The sequence below is a fragment of the Abramis brama genome, assembly GCF_963993115.1.
Source record: "Abramis brama genome assembly, chromosome: 23".
Lineage (NCBI taxonomy): Eukaryota > Metazoa > Chordata > Actinopteri > Cypriniformes > Leuciscidae > Abramis > Abramis brama.
The window spans coordinates 16973102-16998693 of record NC_139985.1 but is presented as its reverse complement, the minus strand read 5'-3'; the positions used below and the strand labels follow the sequence as shown (position 1 = coordinate 16998693).

Here is a 25592-nt window from a genome sequence, read left to right as displayed (position 1 = left end):
GTTGGTTTGTTGGTTGCAGGAACCACAAGTTACTGCAATTAACAAGTTTTATGATTGGTTGGTTGGTAATAGCAGGAATTTGTATATAAACGGGGACTGTATCTACCAATGTATATCTTTTATGTCTTCTACCCAAAACTAATTATTTATGCATTAGCACAGATATTGACATCTTCACTGAGTCAACCATGTGGAAACAGATAATTGTCAATCAAATGATGCTGAAAATGATCACTTGTACCAACAAAGAATGCCCTTTTAATATACTAAAGCTCAATCAACAAGGACATCCCATGGTGCAGTTTCATTTCTTCAAGGAATCTATAAATGTCACTCTGTCCCAATCATTTTGCTCAGTTCAGATGGCCAAATCATTTTAAAGTCTAAACAAGAAACAAACACCAAAAAAAACTGCAGGTAATTTGATGGTTTGTGGTAAATTCAGTGGAGGCTTTACCTCTGGTCAGTAATAAGTGTGAGGAGGCTCCCGAGGCTAATTAGTTTTGATGAGTTAAATCCTCCATGCTCCCTGGCTATTTCTCTCCACAGCATATTAGTGATGATCAGGTGCAGGCGCTGGGCAATTACTGCCCTTAATTTCTTAAAGAAAGTGAGGTCAGGTAGTGAGAATAAAAGTTCCATTTCTTTTCCGTGTTTCAACAAAAACTTTAAGATCAAACAATAATCAGAAACACCCCGCAGCGCTGTCATGAACTTCTCTTCACTAAGCCTTTTTGATAAATAAAGAATTGCATATTGTTCAGACTTTGCAGTTTTAGAACATATGAGCAGTGGATTTGATCCCATAGCTACTATATTGAGAGAGGGGGAGAAATGCCTATTATGTGCTGCATGAAACGCCTTGATGAGTGTTTCCTTTGATACGTGAGTTATACTGTTGGGAGTGGTCATTTGTATTCATTTAACATTGATTGTGTTATATAAAAAATAAAGCGGTGAAATGATGAAACGTTTCTGCAACACCTCAACAAAGCTTGTGTTAACAGAGTCCGAATTGGAATCTTAAACATGGATATTTACAAAAAGTTCAATCAAATGGACACAATGAGGGCATTTTAAATTCCTTTTAAATTTCAAGAGATTCTCACTGTAATATCGCTCTGCTGCCTCTTTAATGTGGAATGCAAAAATTAAATTGAGCATTGAAGGAGTGTTGAGTTTTTATACACAGTGGACATGTCGCTGCTACCCCCTCTAATGGCACCGTGTGATTGGGGTGTTATTTAACATTCTCCTCAAAATAATGTTTAATTACGAGGCGCTCCTCAATCACGTAGATGTGAAAACAATTGTTATTTTCCTCTAGCTGCTTCGAGTCGCGGGGGTGAGATGACTCGTGAAACGAGCCGTCGCTCGTATACAGGAGCGATTTGTTCTCCACTATGCGTGCCTTCGTTAATTTCATTACCTTAATGACAGCCTCTCGGTGCAAATCTCATCCATTCCCAATTTTCTGCTGCTTCTTTGGGGTTAGACGGAACACTTTTATAATGCAAATGCAGACATTAGTGATAAATCCCATCTCTCACTGGTCTTGTGGTTTTGTGATACTGGCGAGATGTTTCATTTTCCTCCAAGCCTAATGAAAAATGAATTGAGCACAGGTAATGCATTTCCACTTTGTGTCTCCGGGCCTTAAATAGCATTTAGTTTGACCCCACCTCATCAGCTTTTGTCACTTGAACGTACTCACTTTTCTTAATCTCACGTACCGGGTTCTGGTTTAATAGTGCAAAAAATGACAAAAAGGACGCCGCGGCCTGCAGCTGTCATGAATCTGCCTTGAATTCCTTCAAAGCTGTGACATCTTTGCTGTGTTGGTGCGTGATTTATAGTACAGTGGCTAATATATGTACTTGTCCCCCATTATACACCACCTGAGATGTTCACTTTGTTTTTATTCATGCTTTGCTATCTGTAATGAATGTGACAAATAGCTTTATGGGGTGAGTTACGTGAGTCGCTACATTGCAAATCAGAGGCTTGTTATTCCACACACACAGACAGCGAGTGGGGTCAGAACGTTGGGTTAGACTCTACCCTCAACCATTTTCAAAAATGCAAATGTTTAAAAAATGTTTCATTTTTTTTTTCCAGGCAGAGGTGGTGGACGTTCAGTATGGGAGCCCTGGGGAGTTGAGACGAGTCCAAGATAGTACAAATGTGACCAATAAAATAGCACTGCTAAAACTTGGACAAGCACCTTTGCTTTACAAGGTACGTTGTTAAATTAATATGTATATGTTTTATGTAAATCAAGGGGTACACTACCATTCAAAAGTACTTTTATTCAGCAAGGATGGATTAAATTGATCAAAAGTTACCGTAAAATCTTTTACATTGTTACAAATTGCTGTTCTTTTGAACATTCTATTCATCTATTCCTATTCAAGGAATCCTGAAAAAAAAATGCATCACGGATTCCCCAAAAATAATAAGCAGCACAAGAGTTTTCATCATTGATAATAATAAGAAATGTTTTTCTGAGCACCAAATTAGCATATTAGAATGATTTCTGAAGGATCATGTGACACTGACGACTGGAGTAATGATGCTGAAAATTCAGCTTTGACATCATCGGAATAAAATACATTTAAAATATATGAATAATACTGTTTTTACTGTAAGTAAAATTCAGCCTTGGTGAGCATGACACTTTTTCTCTACAACAATAAAAAAATCTTACTGGCCTCAAACTTTTGAATAGTAGTGTGTATGTGGAATTGTTTGCTGCTTATTTATGTTTATGTATATATGACAAATCACACAACTTTTAAGAACAAAGGAATTAACAATTTTCTGACATTCATTCTTGATAATTAAGTGGATACATTTAATCCCTTCAAAGAGATTTCATTAATGACTAAATGAGATTGACTTAATCTCATTTGACCAACACATAACCAGTATTATTAAAAGGCATTTAATCATAACAGAGATTTAAGAAAGTTATTTCTTATAATCAGTGTGCTGCTGTTTGGGAAATCATTATATGTGATTAATGCATACATAATTATGGTACAGCTCAAATCATATCTTTTACATTTACTTAATGATGTCGCTGTAAACCTTCACCAAGACAATTACTTTAGAGTAATGGGGATCATTGATATTTATTAGTGGGTAAAGCACAGGTAATGTCCTATAAATCGCTTATTCGAAGAAAGAAACCTGTTGGTTTTGTTGTCTTTGTATTTCATGTTCTCTCCTCAGTAGTTTTCAGGAGTTTAGCAGGGGTTCTCAAAGTCTGTATTGTAAATGTGACATCACTTGTTCCCAAACCTCCTTCATTTGTTGATGATGCAAGTAGCGTGTTTCTTCTCCACCTTCTTGTCGTTATATAGAATTGAGTGTGCACTTTTTGAACGCAAGATTTTGTGTGAATACGTGTTTGAATTGCGGCCCGTTTTTCACACGAAGTAGTCACATGACTTCAAAAGCCTTGGAATAGAGTTGATTAGAACTGTTATGGTAGTTTATGTGGCTTTTGGTGCTTCAGCAGTTACAATCGACATCCTCACATCTTTGTGTTTCATGGTTGATAAAGTCATATGGGTTCATACTGACATGGGGTTGAGTAAATGACAAGATTTTCCATTTGTGCAAACACTAATTTTCATATTCCTCCTGCAAAGCAGTGTAATAAAGTCCAAACGTGAGCAGATACAAAAATAAACAAAGACTTGGCTTGGCATGGTACAAAACATTAACTTAAACATGAACAATAAACTCATCAACAGCAGTTACACAGACAAAGCTAGACAAGATACAGTAGAAACATTAGGGCTATTTATAAAACAAGAAACACCTGTGAACAATCAAGGCAATCAACCAATCAGAACATGACATATAAGACAAGGGAAGCACAAGAGGGCCAGGGAGTCACATGACCAAAAAAAAAAAAAAAAAAAGGAAACATGACTTTGAGATTTTCAAAATAAAAGCTGTGAACACAAACAAAACCCAAACCAATATCACATTTTATGTATTAATTTGTATTAGGATATTATTTTCAGCTAATCAATATTCTCCTGATTTGATTATTCAACAAAACAGTTTTTATAGAAAGAAAACACAGAAAGTTTATCAATATACATTTTTTTTTTATGTTATGGAATTCACTTAAATGAATAAATGTAAATTATGTAAGATTTGAACTCAATGTACTCAACGTCACTCACAAATGTGCTTTCAATCTTCAAGGACGCATGAATAAAAGCATTTAGAATCTGAAAACAGACAAGAATCTTTAGACATTACATCTATAATTTCCTGTTTTTATGTTTTTATGTCTTTACATGAGTGTAGCAATGCAATACTGTAGCGTTTATACGTCCACGTATAAATATAATTAATTATTATTCATAACGGATTATGATCAATAATTAATAATTTAATTATTTTCAGAATTTACTGTAGCAGAATCAATAGTATGATCATTTTATCAGTTCATCCAAGGAACAGAAAGCATAAACAATTATTAACTCTAGGAAATATAATATCTTCCTGGCCAAGGGTAAAAGCATAGGTAACTTAGATCGAAGTTCAAGACAATAAATTCGTAAGCACACAACACAAGTAATACTTCTCTTTTCAAATGCAAACAATACTTTATTGATTATCTAGGCTACTAACACATAAAATAATATATCTAAAATATCTAACACAAACACAAGCACACACATATGCACACATTCATACAAGTTACAGAAAGAAAGAAAGAAAGAAAGAAAGAAAGAAAGAAAGAAAGAAAGAAAGAAAGAAAGAAAGAAAGAAAGAAAGAAAGAAAGAAAGAAAGAAAGAGAAAGAAAGAAAGAAAGAAAGAAAGAAAGAGTTTGGAAAGAATGAGTTTAAGGGTAAGAGGAAGAAATCCCGAATTTCTATGTGCACTCAAGACATGACCTGAACGAACCATCAATCATTAATTTAACCCTGGTCGTTCCTTATGCAGGTTATAAAAGGTTATAATGCACCAGTTCAGTTAAGAGTCTGGAGGTTACTTGCGTTTCTGCGTTCCGTTTGAGGGTTCCCTTTTGTTGGGTACAAGGGTGTTTTTCGGGGTCAGCTGGTTGATCTCCTCGTGCTTGGATAGAGTTTAGGGAGAACCAGTCACGTGGTGGCTGGCAGATGGTTGAAGCGTCTTTGAAGTTGAAAGAATGCGTTGCAGCCGTGAATCGTGGACCGAAACTTTGCAGCAAAACTTAACTTAAAACTGAGACTTTCAATCGGAAAATAAAGGAAAACTTAGAAAAGAAAGAAAATTGAGACGAGAGTAGGCTAGTAAGATGGCTTGAATAAAGCTGTTGAACCCGTTCTTCTGATCTTAATTTGGGTTCTTTGTCTCTGCGGTCTACATGGTGACTAGCGTCTTCTGTCTCCGTCTTTGTTCTGCTCCTGTTCTAGTCAACTTCTGCCCAACTTCCTGCCCCTGTTCTGCCCAACTCTCTAACGCTCTGAGCTGGGTTTTTAAAGGGTTTCTGCAGTTCTGACTGCTGCTTTGTTTTCAAAGTCGTAAATCATGTCTTCCCTGGGGGTGTCGGTTCTCTAGCTTTAATTAGAGACCAGATGCAACAGTTTAGGCATGATTTCTAATTATCAGAATACGAAACATTTTACACAGATTTAATTCCAGCCATCTTGCTAGTTGTGTTCGTAAGATAGCATTGATATGAAACAGTACACACTTTCATTCACACACCTAATAGTTATAACAATTACATGAATTATATGGCATCGAAGTATATTAAATACACACAGATATTGTAGAAACAACATAGAATGATGTAGTTGCATGATGTTTGATTACAAGTCCATTGAAAATTGTTCTTGAATGATTTTATGTATAGTTATAGGCAAAATCTCAGTTCTCGTGGTTTGAAGAGATTTTACTCTGTGTCATTCAGAGGTCCTTAAGAAAGATGGGGTCTGTTTTGTCGCAGGGGTCAGGTGACCTCTTGGTAGGGCCCTGAGCAGTACCATCTCTGAACCGATCCGTCTTGCAAAACTATCAAACGTTGACCAGTTCTTCCTTTAGTTAACCAATAAAAGTCTTTTGTTACAGACTCTCTGGAGCCTGGGTGATTTATGGCTCTGGGTTTGGTGATTTGAGTCTGGAATGTGAAGACTCTTTGTGGGATTATGTATGAACAAAATCACCTAAAAGCTTCAATTGTGTTTGGTTCATTCTCGTAGTTGTTACAATACAGTAAGTGTCCATGACTTATTTTGCATTTATTTAAATAGGTCATCAGTGAAATTCTTTCTGTAATATCCCATCTCAAATAATTAAACCACATAATTCATGAAAAGATGTTCTGATACATTTCTTTTGCAAAACATGCAAGAGTGTAACATGAACTTTTCATTTTGTTAGAACCTTTTAACAAATTATTCTACAGAACATAAAAGGAAACTTAAAAAATAAAATCAAAAACCGCACGTGTTCTCATAGTTTTTGCATGAGGGTGAGCAAATTATGATTCATTTGATTAACCTTTTTTGGGTGAAATATCCCTTTAATTATTAATAATGCAGAAACTAATGGTTTTATATTTGTTTTAGTTTGCATTAATATTCACTGAATGTTGACAGAAAGTGCCTTACGTTCATCAGCATACTGCAGATTCAATTGTTATGACTGTGTGATGAAGGTAACAGTGACTTTTGGGACCAATAGACTCTTGATTTGAATTCTAGCCCTGTACCAGGCACTCTTAGCTGTCATTTGTTTGGGAAGAGTTATTGATTTTCTTTAAAGCGAGTGCTTACTCTCAGTCTGCGAGGATCAAGCTTTTTGACTGCTCCTCTTCAGATAATTAGCCTAGAGAATGATGGCACTTTTGATCCGAGACCTTAATCTACAATCTCTGTCGCAATGCACACTCCTGTGCTGACACAGCTCGCTCTCACACAGTCCAAATATAGATAATAATGCAAATTTGACTCGCAGCATTCGGCTCAGTTTTGGCAGAAACACTTTTATTCAATTTTGAAAGGTTTATAGGGTACTTTTTTGTCTTCCTTCACAGTAAAACAAGAATTATGACTCATGATGTTTATGCTTTGCAGCATGCGACATTCATAACAAACAGCATACCAATATCTCAAGTAGCTCCAAAAACCCTTTAAATTCTCAATCCTGAGAATTGTACTTAGAATCTTAAGAATATAGTCTCAAAATCACATATAGCTGCAAAACAGGCTGTTTAATGCAGTAAGTTCTGTAGTGTATTTGTGCAGTGTAGGTTTTGAATGTGTCCATTGAGTAGTGAGATGCTGTCATTAACATAACATGAACAAGTGTACACTTAGCAGAGAACAGCCTTTTCCAACGTTGCTGTCATGGTTCTGTTGGTGTCGTTCTATTTGCTTCTCTGTTTTCCCTACTCTTCAGCAGATTTCCCCAGGGTGCGCGGATGTTCCTGTCCTTCCCTGAAGGTGCTGAAATGGAAATATTTTAGGAGTATACACATTTCATATATTTTCACGTAAATGCCTCTCCTGAGTAAATCAACAGATATGAAGCGAATTTTTTTTCAGATATAACGCTAATGTCACCCTCAAAACTAGATTTTGAAACAAGGCTATAGAAAGTAGGCCTACATGTAGATATATAGGACAAACTCTTTACTGGAACAAGAAAAGGTTTTTTTGTTTGTTTTTTTGAGTGAATTAAGCCTCAATCAGGGCAACAGCATTAAACTTGAAACAATTTGCACTAAATGGCACTAAAAACTAAAATAATTTATGTAATTGAGTAAAAGTAGCAACATTTAAGTAAAAATTCCACTTTGAAATAAATTAGATCGAATCAGTAAGTATATATATATATATATATATATATATATATATATATATATATATATATATATGAAGAGTTCAGATGCAAAAGCCTCTAAGTGCCATCTGAAATTTTATTTTCTTCTAGAATGATCATTTTTATCAAGCTTGTATATTTATGTTCAGTAATTTCACTTAAATGGCAATGAAAATTACCTATATTATATATTATATATATATATTCCACTTACTGATTTGATATGTGACCCCTGCTGGCAAAATGAGTCACATCGGTCAAATTTTCAAAGGTGAGTTATTGTTATTTTCATCCTTCATTTCATTCTGCATTAAAAAAAAAAACCTTCAAAATGATGTATGATTTTTTAGGATAAGACTAGGTAAGGATAAGACCAAATGACTGATCTACAACTGTTTGAAGTCGATAGAGTCAGCAAAGTCAATTTTGAGAAAAATTGGGATAAAGTTTTCTGAAGGTTCCAAAACAAAATCACCTAGCAACCATATCTTAAAGGCCCACTGAAGTGCCTTGAAACGCACAGCTTTGTATACACATATATGATATATGTATATGTATATGTATATGTATATGTATATGTATATGTATATGTATATGTATATGTATATGTATATGTATACAGTATGATGCATTGACGTCATTTCCACTGAAACAGGAACCTAAGGGGGGACATATTGAATGGCTCCTCCCCCTTTTCATATAGCCAATAGCGTTTAGTTTACCTCACAGACTGCAAGTCGTACTTGACAGCACCATGGGAGTGCTGGTGATACGTTGGATTCAATAGTAGAGGTGTGAATAAATTCTAGTAATTTAATTCCTAACCAATGTTAGTGCCGAGAATTTTCATGTGAATAAATCCATAGATCCCGCGACTGTAACTTGTGTGCTTTCATGGGCTAGTGGTAATACTTTTCAAATGTTCATTTAAGACATAACAGACCGCGCGAAAGGTACTCCTCTCAGAAAATGTACAGATAAAGATACTTTTTGATGTTTGATGGCTATTTGGAGCATTGGGATTGTTAGGCTTAATGAGCTCATTTGAAAACCTCAAATTCTACCAAAACTGACATTTTTCACTTGTTTAGCATGTAGCTCATAATTAGCCTGTGGGCATTCCGGCTTATTTTGCCAGCACCACACACTGCATTGATCATGCAGTGTAAAATTGAAATTGAAAATAATTATGTAAAATGTATTATATAATTATTTTTTAGATTGCCTTAAATAAAATGTGTATATATATGTATACTATTGTTATTTTTATTAATATTCCTAAAATTCATATTTTAAGTTAAAAAAATATGACATTCATTAAGATTGTGGTAAAGACTTTACATTCATCTTCATATATATTTTTATATATAAACATCTTAAAGGGATAGTTCACCCAAAAATGAAAATGTACTTTTCTTCAGTTTTTTCTTTCATTTGTCTTCAGTTGAACAATAAGAATTTTTTTTGCTGAAACTAAGTCCTTGGTGATTCATATAATGCAAGTTAATGCTACATTCACTTTGAGGGTAAAAAAAACAAAACATATACAGGCAAAATAAAATTAATACCCGTGGCTCCTGACGATACATTGAGGTCTTATGAAGCAAAATGATTGGTCTGTGCAAGAAACATTATTTACATCATTATTACCTGAAATTCAGAGCTGCTGCAAATGATCCTGAGCGCATTCACGACAGTCTGAAGCACGAGCTTCCTGTCACATAATGACATGTTCGGAAGCAATATTGCCTGTAAATATTTATTTTTGACCCTCAAAGTGATGGTAGACATTGACTTGCATTAAATACGAATCACTAAGGATTGGTGAAATCATGGTTTCAGCAAAAAAATCTTCTTATTGTTAAACCAAAGAAAAAGTCTCCTACATCTGGGATGGCCTGAGGGTGAGTAAATTAACAGCAAATGTTTTTTGAGGCCTTAAAATGTAGTTCCTTGACATTTATAAACATACTCGTTTGCTGTATATAATTTTAGTATCTTTAATAATTTGTTTGGGTTGAAGTAATTAGTGATCAGTTGTGATTACAGGTTTGGGAAAAGCAATAATGGAACAAACATAAAATTAACATGAACGGATTTAATTTCAGTGAATTTAATAATGGCAGCCCTACAAAAAAGTAATTAAAAAAATTAGTGGCAGGAAGATTATTGGCTAATTTCCTCTTGATCCTCTTTGAGATGCTGTGTGTATTAGAGACTGTAAGTAAATGTCAAGTGCTGTGTGTTTAGTTGTGGTCCTCTGTATTCCCGTGAAGGACAAGTTGTTGGCTCTTGTTGGCATTTAGCAAGAAGCGTGATCCATGGCAGCATCATAAGCTGACGCTCCCAAGCAACCAAAATACATACAAGGTGTTGATTGCTATCTTTGAACAACACCCGCAATGAAAAGAAAAAGATTTCCAAGCCTGTTACAAGCCTAATTATCTTTATCGTGCATGGGGACTGGGTTCTGGCTGGCTTTTCATATGGATGTCAGGTGCTAGGGAGGTTCATTTGCACAACACCCAGTGGTGCATCTGCCTTCGCACCAAATGTGCCCGTCTGTTTGACACAGTCTAACCGCTGACACGGCTGGCACGATCAGCATAAATGATGTGCCGCTGCGCATATGGTATACGCCGTCATTAGTGAGATTGTCGACTAGATGTTCAAGGCAAACAGGGGCCTTTGAACAGTGACTCAGATGATATAAATGTCTGCCATGTAAGACAGCAAAATCCTCATTCTTTACCCCTGAAGAAAGGAGTATGCAGTTCAAATTTAGTCAAGTTGGGAATTATTTGCTCTACATTGAGGTCATTGATTTTTATGTGGGTGTTTCTTCAACTATGGGCACTTTTGGCCCTGTGGACTCTTAGAAAATAAACTATCTTAAACACACTTTTCACTCTCCCTTGTTTATCTCACTTGTCTACTAACAGTGGATATGCAGGCATAACAGGAAACCTCTGTAATCTTTCTGAAACATGAACATATCCACATCTTAAATTATGTTTCATCTATAATGGCATTCTGTAGAAGTGCAATTTTAAAACCTTCTTCATCTATTAAAAAAGTAGTATTTTAGCATTTTCGAATTACATACAGAATATAGAATAATATTTCCATCCCTTTTGCATAATTTACCCAAATATATTGAATTAAATGACTGCAATAAAATATTATTTTCAGATAATATATCGGATTATATGTGTGTGTGTGTGTGTGTGTGTGTATGTATATATATAGTATATTGGTGTGTATATATATATATATATATATATATATATATATATACAGTGAGGAAAATAAGTATTTGAACACCCTGCTATTTTGCAAGTTCTCCCACTTAGAAATCATGGAGGGGTCTGAAATTGTCATCGTAGGTGCATGTCCACTGTGAGAGACATAATCTAAAAATAAAAAATCCAGAAATCACAATGTATGATTTTTTAACTATTTATTTGTATGATACAACTGCAAATAAGTATTTGAACACCTGAGAAAATCAATGTTAATATTTGGTACAGTAGCCTTTGTTTGCAATTACAGAGGTCAAACGTTTCCTGTAGTTTTTCACCAGGTTTGCACACACTGCAGGAGGGATTTTGGCCCACTCCTCCACACAGATCTTCTCTAGATCAGTCAGGTTTCTGGGCTGTCGCTGAGAAACACGGAGTTTGAGCTCCCTCCAAAGATTCTCTATTGGGTTTAGGTCTGGAGACTGGCTAGGCCACGCCAGAACCTTGATATGCTTCTTACAGAGCCACTCCTTGGTTATCCTGGCTGTGTGCTTCGGGTCATTGTCATGTTTGAAGACCCAGCCTCGACCCATCTTCAATGCTCTAACTGAGGGAAGGAGGTTGTTCCCCAAAATCTCGCAATACATGGCCCCGGTTATCCTCTCCTTAATACAGTGCAGTCGCCCTGTCCCATGTGCAGAAAAACACCCCCAAAGCATGATGCTACCACCCCCATGCTTCACAGTAGGGATGGTGTTCTTGGGATGGTACTCATCATTCTTCTTCCTCCAAACACGTTTAGTGGAATTATGACCAAAAAGTTCTTGTCACGATCGGTTCAAAAAACAAAACTGAGGACTCAATTGCAGAAAAATAGGAATTTAATAAAGGAAAAGGCAAAAATACAAGAACAAAACAAAACTCCCACGCGGGGGAAACCACTAGAATATATTAACAAACTTAAACACTGGAAACAAAACACAAGAACATTAGACAACGTAACAGCACAGTACAACAGACACAAGGAGACTAAATAGGGAGGCAAACAAAAGAAGGTAACGATGACAACAGGTGGAATTAATTAAACCCATAACAAGATAACAAGAAGGGCGGGGCTAACAATGAACACGAGCACATGGCTCAACATAACAAACACCCAAGTGCAAAACAAGACAGGACAAACTTGTGACATAACCCCCTCTTTAAGGAGCGGCTACCAGACGCTCCACTAGGACAGGAGGGACAGACCAGGGCGGGACTGGAGGGACAGACCAGGGCGGGACTGGAGGGACAGACCAGGGCGGGACTGGAGGGACAGACCAGGGCGGGACTGGAGGGACAGACCAGGGCGGGACTGGAGGGACAGACCAGGGCGGGACTGGAGGGACAGACCAGGGCGGGACGGGAGGGACAGACCAGGGGCGGAACGGGAGGGACAGACCAGGGCGGGACGGGGGGAACAGACCAGACTGCCCATCAGGCGGCCAGGGTGGAGACTTTCCCTCGAGCGGCCAGAGTGGAGACTTTCCCTCGAGCGGCCAGGGCGGAGATCCTCCCTCGGGCGGCCAGGGCGGAGCAGATTGTCCATCGGGTGGGACGGGTGGAGACTTTCCCTCGGGCGGCCAGGGCGGAGACCTTCCCTCGGGCGGCCAGGGCGGAGACCTTCCCTCGGGCGGCCAGGGCGGAGCAGATTGTCCATCGGGCGGCCAGGGCGGAGCAGATTGTCCATCGGGTGGCCAGGGTGGAGACTTTCCCTCGGGCGGCCAGGGCGGAGACCTTCCCTCGGGCGGCCAGGGCGGAGCAGATTGTCCATCGGGCGGCCAGGGCGGAGCAGATTGTCCATCGGGCGGCCAGGGCGGAGACTCTCCCTCGGGCGGCCAGGGCGGAGACTTTCCCTCGGGCGGCCAGGGCGGAGACGACCCCTCGGGCGGCCATGGTTCAGGAACTCGAACTGGCACCACCGGCTTGGGCACTGGAACTGGCACCACCGGCACTGGAACTCGCACCACCGGCACTGGAACTCGCACCACCGGCTCAGGCACTGGAACTGGCACCAACGGCTCAGGCACTGGAACTGGCACCAACGGCTCAGGCACTGGAACTGGCACCACCGGCTCAGGCACTGGAACTGGCACCACCGGCTCAGGCACTGGAACTGGAACTGGCACCAGCACTGGCACCACCGGCTCAGGCACTGGAACTGGCACCAACGGCTCAGGCACTGGAACTGGCACTGGAACTGGCACCACCAACTCGGGCACTGGAACTGGCACCCCCGGCTCGGGCACTGGAACTGGCACCACCGGCTCAGGCACTGGAGCTGGCACTGGAACTGGCCCTGGAACTGGCACCACCAACTCAGGCACTGGAACTGGCACCACCGGCTCAGGCACTGGAACTGGCACCACCGGCTCAGGCACTGGAACTGGCACCACCGGCTCAGGAACAGACACTGGCTCCGGCTCAGGAACAGACACCACTGGCTCCGGCTCAGGAACAGACACCACTGGCTCCGGCTCAGGAACAGACACCACCGGCTCCGGCTCAGGAACAGACACCACCGGCTCAGGAACAGACTCTGACTGGGAAAACGTGACTTGAACAGTCTCTGGCTGGGCAGACGTGACGTGAACAGTCTCTGGCTGGGCAGACGTGACGTGAACAGTCTCTGGCTGGGCAGACGTGACGTGAACAGTCTCTGGCTGGGCAGACGTGACGTGAACAGTCTCTGGCTGGGCAGACGTGACGTGAACCTTCCCGGGAATCTCCAGGATCTTAAACAGCGTTGAAAAATACTCCAACAATGTTTCAGCAGGCGTCTTGTCAGGAGATACAGGCTCTGTAGCAACCATTTTGCCAGGTGACACAGGCTCGGCAGACGTGACGTGAACATTCTCTGTCTGGGCAGACTCGACGTGAATGGTCTCTGGCTGGGCAGACGTGACGTGAACAGTCTCTGGCTGGACGTGAACAGTCTCTGGCTGGACAGACGCAACGTGAACCGTTACGGAGGGAGCCTTTCTCCTCCTCCTGTGTTTAGGAGTCCCCGAACTCTGGACCACTGATACTGGAATCACTGGCGCTGGAGTCACCGGCGTTGGAATCATGGGAACATGTGAAGAAAAACGCTCGGGGTTGAACCTTGCCGGTCCTTGGTCAGGAAATGACCAAACTGGAGAATGCTGTCGGTGCCCACCTGTCGTATCTCCTCCCCTGCGTCCTCCACGAATTCCTCTAAATATGACCAGCCGAGTCCCTCTAAAAGATTCTCTGTCCCATGTTGTGAGTAAGGGTCTGCGAGAATCCATTCTGCTGAGTCCTCAAAAAATGGCTGTTACGTTCTGTCACGATCGGTTCAAAAAACAAAACTGAGGACTCAATTGCAGAAAAATAGGAATTTAATAAAGGAAAAGGCAAAAATACAAGAACAAAACAAAACTCCCACGCGGGGGAAACCACTAGAATATATTAACAAACTTAAACACTGGAAACAAAACACAAGAACATTAGACAACGTAACAGCACAGTACAACAGACACAAGGAGACTAAATAGGGAGGCAAACAAAAGAAGGTAACGATGACAACAGGTGGAATTAATTAAACCCATAACAAGATAACAAGAAGGGCGGGGCTAACAATGAACACGAGCACATGGCTCAACATAACAAACACCCAAGTGCAAAACAAGACAGGACAAACTTGTGACAGTTCTATTTTGGTCTCATCTGACCACATGACTTTCTCCCATGACTCCTCTTGATCATCCAAATGGTCATTGGCAAACTTAAGACGGGCCTTGACATGTGCTGGTTTAAGCAGGGGAACCTTCCGTGCCATGCATGATTTCAAACCATGACGTCTTAGTGTATTACCAACAGTAACCTTGGAAACGGTGGTCCCAGCTCTTTTCAGGTCATTGACCAGCTCCTCCCGTGTAGTTCTGGGCTGATTTCTCACCTTTCTTAGGATCATTGAGACCCCACGAGGTGAGATCTTGCATGGAGCCCCAGTCCGAGGGAGATTGACAGTCATGTTTAGTTTCTTCCATTTTCTAATGATTGCTCCAACAGTGGACCTTTTTTCACCAAGCTGCTTGGCAATTTCCCCGTAGCCCTTTCCAGCCTTGTGGAGGTGTACAATTTTGTCTTTAGTGTCTTTGGACAGCTCTTTGGTCTTGGCCATGTTAGTAGTTGGATTCTTACTGATTGTATGGGGTGGACAGGTGTCTTTATGCAGCTAACGACCTCAAACAGGTGCATCTAATTTAGGATAATACATGGAGTGGAGGTGGACATTTTAAAGGCAGACTAAAAGGTCTTTGAGGGTCAGAATTCTAGCTGATAGACAGGTGTTCAAATACTTATTTGCAGCTGTATCATACAAATAAATAGTTAAAAAATCATATATTGTGATTTCTGGATTTTTTTTTTTAGATTATGTCTCTCACAGTGGACATGCAGTTGACAATTTCAGACCCCTCCATGATTTCCAAGTGGGAGAACTTGCAAAATAGCAGGGTGTTCAAATACTTATTTTCCTCACTGTATATATATACTTTTTTTTTTTGGAAACAGAGGAAATCTGTACAAATCTGTAAATCTATATATAAATATATATTGTTATATTGTGGTTTTCATAAAGATACATTTGAATTCCTCCATTCCTGACTAGTTGAGGTGGTGTGATAGATACTGTGGTTTGGCTAATTTAGCAGAGCTGTTGGAAGCTATAGTGAGAAGAGCTGCCCAGCGCTCCCAGCTGTTACGCCAAACACACTCAGATACTCACACAGACTGAGATGGCACAGAGAGATCATTAATTACTCTTGCTATTATGATATTCTCCACCCACACCAGGGGCCAGAGAGAACTAGTAAACTAAAGAGACCTTGACTCACTGATTCCTGAAGTATTTGGATTGCACACTATTTCGAAGCACAGTACCAAATGTTATATTCATATCCTGTGGGGTCCAAATGTTTACAACCACTAGTGAAAATGCTTCTATAAAATAGAAGCATTTTTTTCCCTGCTGAAAATTCAGCTTTGCCATCACAGGAAAAAAAAAATACATTTAAGAATACATCAAAACTGAAAATTTGATATAAACTAGAACACTATGGAACATATGGAATCGTAATAATTGGGGGGAAAAACAACAACTAAACAACTAAATAAATGCCTTGGTTGAACATAATATACTTTAAACACCCCCCAAACTTTTGAACAGTAAGTCCAAAATTGGAAGTTCTTAATTGCCTTGTATTTAGAGTTTTCTCATCTCTCCACAGCTCTCTCTACTGGCAGAGGTGGGGTTTGGTGGCTCTCTTCTCTATGTGGATCCCTGTGATGCCTCATTTGGGAATAAGACCTTTGGGGTGACCCTGAACCCAGGTGGGAACCCGTTTTCTCAAGAAAACTCCAGAGTTGGTAAGTGTCTGCAACAGTGCCTCTTGTGAAACTGTAACCTTATTAAGATGGTATTACCACTTTATACTCTCATCAAACCTTTATTTAGATCATCCAGAAAGTAATCAGGAAGTGAAATGAATGCATGACATAGGGCAGCTAAGTTAGACAAGTGGAGAGAAAAATAGTTTTGTATTGTATCACTTTGCTTGACAGTGCCGTCATTAACTCATTTCCAGAGTGGTTATGGAGAAACTCATGAATCAATAAAATAGTTTCCCTTTTCCTTTTCACGGTAGAGTCTTTCTTCAATATTAATAATAATAAAAGAAATCACATCTTTTTTTCTCAACAAGAAAGAAATCACATCAGGAAACAGTGAGTGAGTGATGGATAATTGCTGTTTTTGGACGTCTTTGGTGCCGTACACTTAGACTACCTCGACGCTAATTAAAAATGTTTCATTTCAGACTCTTTTTTTTTTTCAAATGATGAAAAAATTGACATAACTAGTTTATGAAATTTAGAATAACTTTGTCATCAGTGGGTCATTTTTGTTTTTAGATGAATAGGCAATGTACCTTTGTGCAAGCAACACAGTGTGTTGTCCATGGTGCTGAAAGTCAACTATGTTCATGCAGCTGTGGTGCTGGAATCAAACGTCCTACAGTTAAAAGAAGTTTAATGTTTTTTTTTCTGTATTTAAGCATTAACTGATGACAAGCATCAATCAAGTTTTAAACTTATAGTGTGGGCGGTCCATGGTGCTGAAAGTAAAATGTGAATGTGCGGCTGTCCGTGGTGCTGAAAATGAAACTACTGTATTTAAGAGTGCTGCTCATGACAGACGACCTCAGTGCAGCCCTGGCTGACCCTGACTCTCTGCAGCGCAGGATCACTGGGACGTGTCATTACTGGAGTGATAGCGTGGGCTTACAGCAGGCCACGGAGTCAGGGCACAATGGGGCCTGCAAACAGATGTCTTAGCAGATGTTTCGCGCCTGTTCTCTCTTCAGCAAAGCCCTTTGTCAGAGCACTCTGCAGGAAACAAGAACCTGGTGAAGTTGCTGAACACTGTGATGTAAATTATTCAGCTGGAGTCGGACTATTGTCCTTGCAATTGTTTGGCAATGAGAGAATATATGCAATGTGCTCTTGTGAACCAATTCACAGAACAGCAGGGGTCAGACTCATGTTATATTTATGCTTTCTTTATGATCCATAACGTAAGTTTACTTGTTGCTTAGTACTTTTGGACTTTTGTGTGTCTGTTTGTGTGCATATTATATATGCTGCAGAACATGATCAGTGGCTGTCGATGCGAATCCATGACTTTGTTGCGTTCAATCAAAAACAAAGATTTCATCATAGAGAGGTTCGATAGATGTTGGTAAATAATTTCTGAAATATTGCTTTCTTGGTTTTTCCAATATGAATTAATTATGAATAATGGTTATTCAAACCCCCTACTGGTAAACATTTATCTAGCACATACCTAGCTGATGGAAAGTGTGGTAAAAATTTGGTTTGTAAGAGCTCATCTTTGCTTTGTTTAGGCCTAATTATCTGCTGTACAGTAATAGCTGTGTTGTTTGCATTTTAATTTGAAATCTCTTTGTTGTACTGGCACACTACCTACTGAGACAGAAGTAGTTAAATTAAAGCAAAGGCCTTTGATAACATATTCTTACTTAGTCCCCTGCTAGATAACATTATTGTAACTCCATTGAGATGAATATTTACTGTGGAAAGAATCAGCTACATCTGCAAAAATTAGCAAAGCCTTAAGCCAGACACTTTAAGTGATAGTAACTTAATTTATAGTTTTGCCTGTTTATTTGTCACGATTCTTTTTTATTTTCTCTCTCCCGTCCTAATACTCTGTAATTTGTTGAAGTAATATTCTGAGTTCAGTACAACTTAAGCTCAATGCACAGCATTTTTAATGTTGATTACCACAAAAATGTATTTTGAGTTGACCCTCCTTTAAAAAAAGGCAAAAATCTGGATTACAGTGAGATGCATACAATAAAAGTGAATGGTGCCAATCCTTAAATGTTAAATTACTCACTCTTTGAAATGTATAGCCACAAGACGTTGAACAATATTTGTGTTAACATTATTGTGAAAAAATCGCTTGATAACCTTTTCTGTGCAGTTCCCTTTCAAGTGGAACTCAACGCTGCGTCATGGTCTTGACACTATGGGAACACTTCACATGAGCCAGTGTCTGAAGCATGTGTCTATACGCACTAGGGCTGTGTTCGATACATCGATACGACGATGTATCATCACACACTACTTGTCAAAACGAGTATCGAGACAGCTGCTTCTGTACTGATCCCGCAGCACGTGCGCAGCAGTGGACGCCGCTCGATTTGAATACCAGAACAGCATTTAAAACAGAGTGAAAATGTGCTGAAATTAATGAATAGAAATTAATTTATAGGCTAGAACAAGTTTTAATCTGACCCACAGAGGAACATAACTGGGGTTGCCTGATATCAAGACACGTAATCCCAGAGCTACACACTTGCACAATACGGAAATATCTGCTAAGTGTTTTACTTACTTTTCTCAACCTGGCAACCATGTGCACACACTCTGTCTCCACTATGCACTGTAAAAAATTAAACCGTGATTTTTACGGTGAAAAAACGGCAGCTGTGGTTGCCAGTACTTTACCGTCAAAAATATGGTAGAAACGTTATTGGTTTTACAGACTTAACTTAAAATTTACAGTAATAAACCGTATTTTATTATCTGATATAATGTGAATTTACCATCCTATTGAAGTATTAATATCTGTTTTGTACCATTGCAATACACTGATAACCACCAATCACAGCAGTGATGAGAGTCACATGATCAATCAAAGCTCATCACAAGCAGCTCTTCCACAAGAATGATAATACTAATATGTAGAAGCTGCACAGTGTCATTCACACACACACTAAACACCATCACAGTAACACACATGAAATTTTAAAAATGCAATAAACATTAATTTAACAACATTAAATGTAACATAAAACCCTAATGTACATAACTGATTAGAAAAAAAACAAAGAAAACTATGAAGAAACATAGTTATTTCAACAAAAATACATCAAATGTGAAGTCACGCAGGGAATTGTGGGACTGTCAATTTACGGTTTTTCACTGTAAATTATACAATGAGTTGTTCTTTTTCACTTTCAAAAACTGTAAATTTAATGGTTTTTACAGTAAATTACATTAAATATACCATTAGATCTATCACAGTTATTTACCGTATATAGTATGGAAACTTTCTGTTAACCAATTAACAGTTTTTCACTGTAGCATTTTTACAGTCTTTTACCGTTAAAATTACGATAATTTTTTACTGTGTGGATAAAAGTGCTGGCTTTCTGAAAACACCAGTAAGCTTGCAGTTTAGTGACCTCTTGTTCGATATTCTATTCACAGAAAAGTGAAGTACCTCAAGTTTGTGTTTATTTACGGGCCTGAGAGAGATGACCTTGTTATACAGTGTTACAGAGGCCCTTCTTAATACATAGTGCGACTGCCTATAGTTATCAATGGCCCTATAGTATGCAGTGTTTAATAAACAGCTGTTTTACTAAGTTCTGCTGAGGTGAAATTTAGTGCAGACCCATATCGTGATATGGTATGGTGGCCTCTGTATCAGGATACGTATCGTGACTTAGTTGCCGATACACAGCCCTAATACACACCAATCTATGATTGGCCGAACATATGGATGTCGTGACGTAGCGTAGCGCATCACAAAGACCGTAAATAGACGAATTGCATGTCGTCAGCTTTGTATGTTTGTTGAATGCGTGTCTGTGAAAAACCACTGTATTAATCTGTATAATCAGAATATAGAGAGCGTGTGATGATGTGACACTGCTTTATTATGAGGATGATTCACGGCATCTCTGTGTTGTTTATTTGGGAGCAGAGCAGGCTCAGTCAGTTCTTGAGGGGGCTGGCTGTGTTAATGTGAGCGTATCATTAATAAGCTCCTCTCCCGTCTGGCTCTCATCTCGAGGGATGAGGTTCAGACATCTGTGTCCTGTGATTCGATATCCCGTGTTTGCCGAGGCAGTGGTGGTGGATTTTGGTCATGTGGATTGCAGTTTAAGTTAATGAGTTAAGCGGAGCTTGAGACGGGTGGTCCTTTTCTCTCACTCTATATCCCAACTCAACATTTTGGATTCGGAAAATCGCTCTCTGAATTCTTCTGATCCAAATAGAGTCCTGTTTATAATAATTAATTAATAAATGCAAGATGTGTGCTTCCATACGTGCCCTATTGATGTTGCTCCAGTGGGTGGAGCACAAAATTCTCTGTGTATTATATTATAAACAGGGGTGCACATAACTGGTGCACAGGTGCGCATGCATGGAAAAATAAACGATACGCAACAGAAAATGTGGAGGGAAGCGCTTTTGAGTGCCAACATTTTTGGGGACAGTTCGACAGCGCTTGAATACCGAATTGATTCCTCTATGGCGGCAAATTAATGCCTAAAAGAACGAGCGCACAACTGATGCTGGCGCGTGTGGTAAATTACTTCCGCGAGAGGATAATAGATCTACACGCGAGGAAATGGGAACTCGCAAGCTCATTTCAAACCCTACGCGTGCATGACATCTCCTCTGCACGCAATACAAGCCCTCACGCGCAAGGACATGTCTCACATGATCATTCCCCACGCTCTCGTGCTTGATCTTCTCTCACCTGCTGCTTTTGCTCGCTCGAACACTTTTATTTATTTTTTATTTATTTTTAGTCGAGGGGCAGGACTTACTGTTTTAATAACCTCAAATGTCATTGGTTACTTCCCCTTTTCCGTAAGTCAGTTGTGATTGGACGGCTGTCCAATGACCTGTAATTCACTTGACTTGAGACATGAGACATCACTTAATTTGTTTTTATTTTATTTATTTATTGTGGTTTATTAACGTGTAATGTGATTTAATGCATTGTTAATATGGAATAGATTCTTACCAGATACTTTATTAACAGGAAGTCTTAGGGGTACTAGTGATTGCATTCTTGTGTTGTTAAGAGATATTTACAGACTGTAATGACGCATTTCCATGGTTATTAGCATTCGGGTCCAAAACTTTGACGAGTGTCACAGAAATCGCACACAGAAATCCATCCTATAGCTTTGAGATCCATCAGGAAAAGCCACTCTCTTCATTATGCAGACAACATTAGCGAATCCATGATTATTTGGTTATCGATTGCATTTTTATCAAGCTATCACGTTTATTTTTTCAATCCACTGGTCACAATTGAAAGCCAAACTCAGAAATATATTGTATCCTAACCCTCTGGCAGGCAGTGATAAATAAATGAAAGCAATGGAGCAGCGGCCAAATCAGTCAGCAAGACACAGGGATTTTTCCTGACACATCAATGGCGTTTACATTCAGGTCCAGTCGGGTTTGAAAATAAATGCTGTCGGGTTGGACTCAGGTCTAATTTTATCGGGTCTTCTCGGATCGGGTTTTAAAAAAATATATATAATTATGCACGTTTGGTTCGGGTAAGAAGTGATTCTGGTCAGGTACATATTTAAGAGTTCAGGACAGTACGGACAACACGGGTATAAAAATACACAAGATAACAACAGGCTAACAAGGGACAGGTGAGGGTAATTAATCGCTATGGGAACAACAAGGGTAACTGTCAACAAACAAGCCAGCTAAGGAAACAAAGGAAAACTGAACTGAACACAGGTAGTGAAACAACAGAACAATAGGAACAGAGACAACACTTCAACATAAGAGTCCTTAAACACAAAAAAGTAAAAAACGAGACCATAATTGTAACAAAATGCGGCCTCTTCAACTGACTGTTGAAGCTGAAGTACTAAAATTACTATAACTGAAGCTAAATAGAATAAAAAAAACGAACAAATAACAAAAGCACATAACACAATTACTAAGCATATTATTTTAAAAAAACAGGGACAAATTTAAAGGACTTATTTAAAGGACAAAGCAAAAATGTATTTTATGCCACAACTGCAGTCAAATGAGCTATACTTATACTTACTTTACTTTCCGTCTTTTTTGCCATTATTTTACATTCTGAGACAAGTTCCAGGTTTTTACTGATGTCAGGAACCCGCCCATGTGACCCTACATGCTATAGCCTACTTACTACACCTGGCTCAATAAATTGAAGTGACAGCCTTGGTGACAACATAAACAAAACTGTGTGCACCTGTCTTTAGATGTCAAGATTCATTCCAGGATCTTGTTTGCTTATGATTTGTGAATGAAACAAAACAAATAACATGATGCCTTTAAGGAAACATTTGTCTCTAATAGCAAAAATAGCAAAAGAGGAGGCCATCCGCATTGATTGAATCAGAAATGCTTTGTGTACCTAAATTGTGGCCTCTGGAGAACAAGTGCTGTGCAGTTTTATTGAGCCATGACTCTTTCTTATTTATTTTGTTTATTTTGGATAAATTCTCCCATCCTCCTGGTTGGGAAATGAGTCTAAAAGGTGCTGAAGGACATAAAGGGAGTGCTGACGTATAAAGCATTGCTTTCTTTATTAGTCTCTGCTCTGCTGGCTCGCTGCATTTTTTAAAATTCTTTTTTATTACATAATTTGGTTAACCTTTAAAGCCAGGCACATATCTGAGGAAGAGATATGAAATATGTGGGCAACTTCAAAAAATAATTTTACATGTTAATTTCAAGTTGCTGACAGGTGCTTTTATTCACATGGAACAAATTGTGTCTCCTGTGTTTTTTAGAAACCTTGTTGAAGTGAAAAGAAGCCTTTGAATGGAAATGTAGTCATTTGCATATTTATTTAAATACGCCACTGCTATGGGACCCATGTAGGAGTCTTTAATGAACAAATGCTTGCCACTGCTGTCAGGAAGAGAAACGTCCTCTGTGCAATGTCACTCAAAACCATCACAATGTGTCTCAACTCTCCCCTCGGTCTAGCTTCTCCTGTGGGTATCTCTGTTTTACGCCCTCTTTCTTTCTCTTTATTTATTTTTACATGTTGTCATTTCCCTCTGCCCTCTGCTTCTATTCATGCAGGAGTTGAACCTACAGTGTAAAAAAAAATAAAAAACCAATAGATGTAAACAATGAACACTGTCCTACAAGGATAGCAGATGATTTGTTTGAAGAGAAGCTGACAAGGTTACTTTGAGAGACAGCAGAACTCACCGAAATGCAGATGCTATAGATTTTTTTTTTTTTTTTCACTTAACCTTTAGCTTGCTTAGTAATGTATTGTCTGTTCATTCATATTACCAGTAATGTTGTGCTCCAGCAATTCAATTTGTTCCAAACGAAGCACAAGCAGCCCTTCCGGGGAACACACAATTGTGGCGTTTTGTTCCTGAATGAATCAATGCTTTTGAATCAATTGCTTTGAGTGAATGATTCAATGACTCACTCATAAAGACAGACTAGTAACCTGCAGAAAATATTCATTTAAAAATCCACCACTAATGCACAGACTGACAGTCTGAGCGGAGCGAAGTGGGCTGTGTATTAGAATTTAGAGTCAGAACTATGCATTTTATAGTTAATTTCATTATCGTTCAAAAGTTTGGGGACTACTTTTTTTATTATTATTTATATGTTTTAATTGAGTGCTAAATCAGCATATTAGAGTGATTACTGAAGGATCGTGTGACACTGAATACTGGAGCAATGGCTGCTTTGCCATCATAGGCATAAATACAGTTTTAAAATACATTACAATAGAAATATTGTAAAATGTAATATTTCACAAAACTGTTTTACAATATTTTTGATCAAATAAATGCAGCCGGGGTAAGCATAAAATAAATGAATTGAATAAAAAAAATTGAGATGCACGATATATCGGCCACCATATCGGTATCGGCCAATATATGTTCATTTTTCATGTTATCGTTATCGGCCCAATAAGAACATTTGGCCGATATATGAAAGCCGACAAATAATGGATTATTTCCTTCAGCTGAGACACTTCAGATCCTCACTGTTCGCCATGATGGTTTTAAATTGCTTGAAATATGATTGTAATCACTTCAAAAATGGAAAATACAGTTAAGTGCAACATATGCAACGCAAGTCTGTCATATAGGCTACATAAAATTATAATGAGAACATTATAATTATGTGGTTTTAATGGTGAGACTTTTGTTTTTGTAATCAGGCTCTCAGAAATTATCTAAAAATTTGGATTTAGATTTATCGGCCAATATATTGGTTATCGGCTTTCAAATATAAAGAAATATCGGTTATCGATATCGGACAAAATTTTCATAGATTAAAAGATGAGTTTGTGCCACGAAAGTACTGCAGATTTTTTTTGCCATATTTAAATTTTTATTCACTGAAGTTCCAGCTTGCGACTTCATTTTACAGTTGCTCAGTCTTTAACTTAACTCATTCCGCTTTTGATAATTTGCATCCATTTGTACGGTCCTATTAGGTACTTTTTTTTGCATCCGTGCAGAAAGACGCAAAGCACAACAGAATAAGAATAAAGCGCTGCAACGTATGATTACATTTGAAGAACTTCTTTGTATAGTAATTATACTTCAAGTGGTGGTTCGTTTACTTGATGAGTAGCTTGATTACTTCGGCTCGAGGCGCTTTTTAAGGCACCGTTCATTAAAGGAATGCTTTACTGCTGTGACGCCCTTTCCTGCGTCTTGGAGTTGATCCTCATGTGTTCTCTTTCCTTTCTACCCCTAAAACCAATGAGCATTTGGAATGCACTCAGGCTGAAAATTGCCTTTTCTACCATCGCTATCATTTGATTGGTATTCCAGCTAATAGACATGCAAATAAAACAGAGGGTGCATCGCACTCCAGACAGAAACGTGGCACTTGGTCAATAACATTATGGAAATGTTGCTTCTACTTCTTCAGCTCTTTGTGTGAGCATGATAGCGCTGTTTCCAAAGTGCACAAGGGCCTTAAGTTGAGGAAATTACTCTGCCGTCTACATTTTCTCAATAGCGGCACTTCTGTCCATTTGGCGTGATTAATATGTCAGTCTCATGTTGAACGGCACGTCCTGCCGTCATCGCCAATGTAATGCATTTTTGAGTAGTCTTTTTTTT

At 38.9% G+C, this 25592-nt stretch overlaps 1 protein-coding gene across 1 annotated transcript in view; it reads left to right on the top strand.

Moving 5' to 3' along the window:
• The window catches only part of naaladl2 (N-acetylated alpha-linked acidic dipeptidase like 2), a 296732-nt gene that overhangs the window by 140581 nt on the left and 130559 nt on the right, over window positions 1-25592 (top strand). The window contains exons 4-5 of the mRNA XM_084100591.1: window positions 2119-2238; window positions 16371-16509. Coding sequence (XP_083956717.1) covers window positions 2119-2238; window positions 16371-16509 — 259 coding nt within the window. The remainder of the gene's footprint in view (window positions 1-2118; window positions 2239-16370; window positions 16510-25592) is intronic.